This window comes from Cariama cristata, unplaced genomic scaffold (assembly GCF_000690535.1).
Source record: "Cariama cristata isolate BGI_N322 unplaced genomic scaffold, ASM69053v1 scaffold6940, whole genome shotgun sequence".
NCBI lineage: Eukaryota > Metazoa > Chordata > Aves > Cariamiformes > Cariamidae > Cariama > Cariama cristata.
Genome location: NW_009594006.1, coordinates 5,615 through 11,599, shown reverse-complemented (window position 1 = coordinate 11,599; position 5,985 = coordinate 5,615). Strand labels below are relative to the sequence as shown.

General features: G+C 42.7%; 1 protein-coding gene across 1 annotated transcript in view; it reads right to left on the bottom strand.

Annotated features, from left to right (window-relative positions):
• LOC104158615 (ribosomal protein S6 kinase alpha-2) overlaps positions 1–5,470 on the bottom strand; it is a gene marked incomplete at its 5' end in the record, with an annotated part of 12,100 nt that extends 6,630 nt beyond the window's left edge. Inside the window, 3 exons of the mRNA XM_009696321.1 lie at positions 2,284–2,445; positions 3,702–3,860; positions 5,381–5,470. Of these exons, the coding sequence (XP_009694623.1) occupies positions 2,284–2,445; positions 3,702–3,860; positions 5,381–5,470 (411 nt within the window). The remainder of the gene's footprint in view (positions 1–2,283; positions 2,446–3,701; positions 3,861–5,380) is intronic.
• Positions 5,471–5,985: the final 515 nt, after the last annotated feature.

Below are 5,985 nucleotides of genomic sequence, written 5' to 3'. Positions count from 1 at the left end.
GAAAGAGCTTTGCAGAAAATGCAGTGGTGTCCTGCTCTAATGGATGCTGAAGAATTACAAACACATGAAGAGGTTTAGGTCACCTCGAGAATTTGGTGAGATCTGAAATACAGGCATGAGCTGGTTCTTAGCACCAGACATGGCAGGGCATTGTGGTGATAAAGAACAAACTTCCCCTGGGTTCATCCAATTCTGATAATGGCTCAGATATTTATCCAACCCCTTTTTATTTCTATAGGCTTTGATTTATTGGATTAACACAAGCAGGGATGCGTATGGGTATGTATGAAAGCTAATAAACACTCGTTCTTCACAGATTTTGGAGGAAAACTGCAGAATCAAGTATTTTTACTTTATCTGAGTAGGGAAACAGCCGGCTATGTTTGGATCCCTCCATGCCCAGGCCAGCCCCTGCTCCCTGCACACAGCACCGCTCGCACCAGGTGGCAGCCAGCATCTTTCTCTCCGATCGCCTTCCTCTTTGCTCATGGTCTCATCTCAACCCCAAATGAAATGTTTCCAAAATAAAGGGAGATCCACGCGGGCAAACATGTCATTCCTTCCTCTGCCACTCTTGTGTCATCAGCTGAGCTGACTTTCTGCCGCCTTGTTTGGTTTCACGGGCGTACGGCAGACGTCGCAGCGGGGCTCAGGCAGGGAACGTGAAAGCCAGGTCTAGGCTGGAGGGCAGCGTTATATCACAGGTAAAAATGTAAAAGCACTTAAGGCTTTATGTAAGCTCTCTGCCAGTTCTGGTAATGTTTCATTCAATCTCCAACGTTTCCTGCATTAGCAGGACCTGTCTTACTCATCACAAATGTCCGGGAGTGCAATTTCTGCTTTCAGTTCAAATCAGAAGACTCTGAGCTGAAACTGCATTGGGCTGGCAGCGTTTGTGGTTGCAGACACTATACAAAATAGCCCATCGTGAAAAATAGCTACACCTATTTTAAGCGCATTGTATCTTGGAGAAAATCTGAGTGCTTTAAATCTTGCAGGCATGATTATTTTTTCATTTAGAAATTGAACTGCTGTGGTTCCATAAAACTTTTGTAACATATTTTGATAAATTTTAAACAGCTCATTCCAGGTTCTAAAATGAAAACTCAGCCAAACAACAATAAAATAACAAACCAATCTGTCTTGGCAATGGAAGATTTTTTGCTGAAAAAATCTGCTTTGAATTTATACTGTCCCAGCAACGGTCTCAATTTAACAAATTCTCCTTCTGATGCTGCAAAGCTGTGATTCCTGTCACTTCTGGTATCACGAGAAGACCTTGTACAGGAAGATCATCCCATTTTTCTCTTCCCAGTTACATACCATGCAAATGAATATTGGATGGAGGAGAGTTATGGGGAAGAAAAGATTGCTGAATGATACCAGCTGAGAGACACTGGTATTTGACAGTAGAGGACAGGTGAAGTATTGAAAGGCAATAGTTTTATATTTTTCTTATAAGGACCGTAACAAGCAGAGGAAGACATGCATTTGAAGTCGTGTATTGCAAATACTAAAATTGCTGATAAGCGTCAATCCAAGAAATGGATAGTTACCCAGGAAATTAACCTTGTGCTCCTTCATTGGAAGGAGGCAGCTATGAACATCTCAAGGGTCAAATACAGCAAACAGCCCAAACCAAACAGCTGTGAGACCCAAACCCACTCCCGTGGGGCCGCGTGAAAGCAACAGCACTAACCAGCGATGCAGAGCCACCTCTCCCCACACTTGGGGCAAGCTGCTTGGTCTTCCTTCATTTCCCTGTCTGTAAAAATGGAAAAGCAGCCCTTTCCTACATCGCCCATAACAGGGGAGATTGGTACTAGGAAAGCCTGAGAAGAAAGGTGTTCCTGTATCTCAGTGAAGTCAACAATAAAGCTCTCCCTGACTTCAGCATGGTAAGGATTTTGTGCATGGATTTTTCTTTGTAGTCTTATTCCTGACATCAAGATTTCCCTCTTAAGCCTTATCCCATTCTGACACAGTGCAGTAGAGGGCAGGCAGCCTGAGCAGAAGCATCTAGAGAAAAAAAGGTATTTATCCTTGTAACGAACCAAAGCATTGCGTACGTCAGTCCAAGGCAGATGCCAGGTTCTGTCAGGAGAACAACTGCCCTGAGAAGACCAGGAATAGGAAAGTTATGGTAACAGAGGCTGTGCAAGTGCCGGTAGCCTGGTTTCTGCCTTGCTCCTCTTGCAAAGGCAGCAAGGAAAAGGGAGAGAGGGAGGAAGGACTGCTTCCTAGGACATGCTCATTCCTCACGGCTTTGAAATGCAATCCTACCTCCGGGGCGACGAAGTTGGCCGTGTAGCAGGGAGTCATGAGCAGCCCATTCTCCGCTCTCAGTTGCTTGGCAAACCCAAAGTCACAGATCCTGATGGAGTCCGGGTTTCCTGACTCATCCATGTAGAGGATGTTACTTGGCTTGAGATCTCGGTGCACCACCTTAAGAAGAAAGCAGTGAGTAACAAGTGAGGAGAGGAGGTCAGGGAGCATCCAGGCTTGGCTGCCATTTCTGGTTTGCTGGTTGAGGTAGGTCAAGAGCTCATATCGAAAATATTTAAGTTTTGGAGAAAAATTGCTTAAAAATCTTGGGTAACCGAAGGAAAAAAAAGGTTAAAGTCTGTTAAAATCAGAAAGAACACGTTCGACAACCTCCGCTGGTGTGTTACGGTGAAGGCTTGGTTAAAGTCTGTTAAAATCAGAAAGAACATGTTCGACAACCTCCACTGGTGTGTTACGGTGAAGGCTCTGCTCTAAGGGGGACACCTTTCCCGAGGGCGGTCAGAGGGGGCTGCTGCACAAACACCTTGGGGTCAAGAGTCTCCTGGAACCTGATGGCCCTAAATATCCAGCTGAAAGGTGAAGAAGAAATCCCATCATAGGCAAAAAGTGTGTAAGAGTCTTCTTGCGACTCTCCGTGGGAGTGGCTCACACCTGAACAGAGGGATTATTTTTTTCCCTCATTTCAAAATGTATTCACAAAAATCCTTTCTGTAGGCACACAGCTTCAAGTGGCTGCGTGTTTTACCAAATATGCTGCTTTTCAGTGGTGGGAAAACAGCCTTTATTTGTTATCGCAAGACTCAAAAACTAGCATGAAAACATAAAAGCCCAAGCACAAAATGCACTTGTTTTAACCATGAAACAGAAAAAGCAGCAAGTATTTGACTAGTCATCCAAACTGCTTGTCCCTGAGAAGCGGAAAAGGAGAGATTTTCAAACTGCTGTATATAGAGAGCTTAGATTTTAAAAGCCGGCTCTTTAACAGCATGTCAGAGGCCTTCCCTATCAGCTGCTCAAACTGCCACTTCACTTGGAAAGCTGAGCATTTGATTTTCTACCTGTCTGCTGATTCAGCTACTATATTTGAAATTCTCTTAAAAGATCAGGTACTGCAATAATGACTGTGATTAAAAAGTAAACAAGTAATAGCTCAGCAAGGTACATGAACTTGAAAATCAGTGTAGTTTGGGAATGAAAATACCACTTCAACATACTGCGGTTCAGTTGGGAAACGGCTAAAAAGCCTATGACCCTACTTCACAAACCAAATGTAATTATAAATACAGAAAAAGATTTTATTTCTGGGGAAAAAAAAAATATTTACATTTCAGGGAAGCAAAATCACAGCTATTTGCTTTTTCTAAAAGTCAGATTTTAAGCAGGTTGATGCGGATAGCCAAAGAAGCAATGCTTACGCCCTGAGAGTGCAGGTAGTCCACGGTCCTGGTGATGGTGCACAGCACAGCGCTGGCCTCCCGCTCCGAGAAACACTTCTGCCGAAGAATGCGGTCCAGGAGCTCGCCTCCCCGCATCAGCTCCATCACCAGGTACACATATTTCCCATCATCATAGACCTGGAAGGGTAACAGAATAAATATATGTTTTGGACCTGTTAACTTGGTAAAGTTTGGTCCTTTAATCGCAGTGTTGGCTTCCTTGTGTGAGATGTTGCAAGAAAACGTCAGCTAATGTGTGGGAAATGTGCTTATTACACTTAACAACAGAAAAGGCAACTTTATAAAATGACTTAATCATCACTTTTTTCTGCTGTCTGTAGCAACTTACTGATTTGTCCACACAGAACCGTAAGCTTTCCCGATCTGCTCTCGTGTCAGCAGAGCAGACCAAGCTGCTAAAAGCAGCACCACTTCACACAGCCCAAAATGTCTGCTGGCTCTCACCCAAGCCTCCTTCTCAGTAGTGTTCTCTCTTTCCACTTCTACAGGGTAACATTTGCCATTTCAAATATCAATATTTCCCTTTGACTCACGATCAGCTAAATGAACTGCATTATGCTGTTGGCCAAGACCTGCTTCCAATGATATTATATAGTTTATATTTGCAAATCTGATGAATATGTTGTTGACATCAGCCGCGAGAGGTATTTACCTTCAACGTCCACTGCCAGGGGTAAAAGCCATTTTTTGTCTAAATTGGAAGACTGCCATGTTCACGTCATAATCCTTTATCTGGACTGCAATAATAGGTGGTGTGATAATCATCAATGCTAAATGTTTTTGGAAAGGAATATAAAACCTTTTTTGCACAGATTTTAAGATACTCTTTAACACTTAGGAATTAGGCGAGACTCTCTTGAAGGTGTGTGATTAGAGATTTTTTTAGATACTGCTCTGAGGTCTGAATCACAACGTACTGGCCACTGACAGCAGCAGGATTTTGTTCTGTAGACTTTGAGTCTGACACGGTGTGGACAATCCTAGGTGGGATTGCAGGCAGCGTAAGTAAAACATCTCTGACTAAAGGTCATTACTGCATGTAATAATTACTCTCTTCCAACCATAATGATTCTATGATTCTAAGCATAGCAAAGGCTATTCTTCATATGAAACACTAAAGAAAGATACCTTCATGTCCTCTGAGGCTGCTGGAGTAGAAGGTAAATACTCCCTGGCATTAAAACATTTTCAGAGGAAAACCTAGCGACTTTGTGAGCTCTCCTCTTCCCAACCAAGCAGATACCACATCTGCGTGGGAACGGCTCCCGCTCATGAGGGAGCATCCCCAGCCCAGCAGCGCTGCTGTGGGAGCTCTGCAACTTGCTCCCAAACACCCAACCACAGACATCTCACTTCTGAAAAGTGCTGCAAAACCAAACACATTTTGTAGTTCTCCAGCACGGTGCCCCTTTGGTTTTATTTACAGTTGGTTAGACAGCAATTGGGGAATGTATAACCTGACCAGTCCTTCCAACTGCTATCTACTAATTTGTTAAGTCATGTATTTTTCCTTGATTTCAATGGGTCTGGTTTTAGTGCTGACCTTCAACTGAAGAATTTTCCAGACATGGACTACTAAGTAAGCCTGACCATAAGGTGAAAATCATTTAATGCTGAAGTGCTCAAAGCCTACTCACATCTTTAAGAGTAATGATGTTTGGATGCTGTCCATATCGCAAGAGGATCTCAATTTCTTCAGAGGGGTCTCTCTTGCTCTTATCAATTATCTGGAATAAATGAAGCACAGTGTAGTAAGATACCGGTTAGCAGCCCTAAGCACAAAACAAGCAATTTCTACAGCGTAAACAAATTAATATTTAAAATTTTTCTATTAATCATTATTCTAGGAGAGAACAGCTCGAACTCTGTGCAAATGAGAGCCATGCTGACTATATGCCAAAGCCAGATGGAGCAGTAATTAGTTTAGATTCTGGAGGTGTAGGCCCTCTTTTTGATGCCTATAGTTTTGTCTGCCCGTAAATAACGGCAGTCACAAGAAGTGTCATTTAGAAATCAAAAAACTTGGGAAGTTTTAAAATAATAATAGTTTTTAAATGACCTCTTTGACACAAAAAATGGATACATTCATAATATTGGCATGTGCCTGTATATCTGCTGATAAATTAATAGAAATTACTTAGCAGGTGGGTTTGTCAGAAATGAAAACGTATAGACATTTACTGTCAGGGGAGATCTGAGTTGAAGCTATTGATAATCACCTGGCGTTTTGGGCCACGCTGTT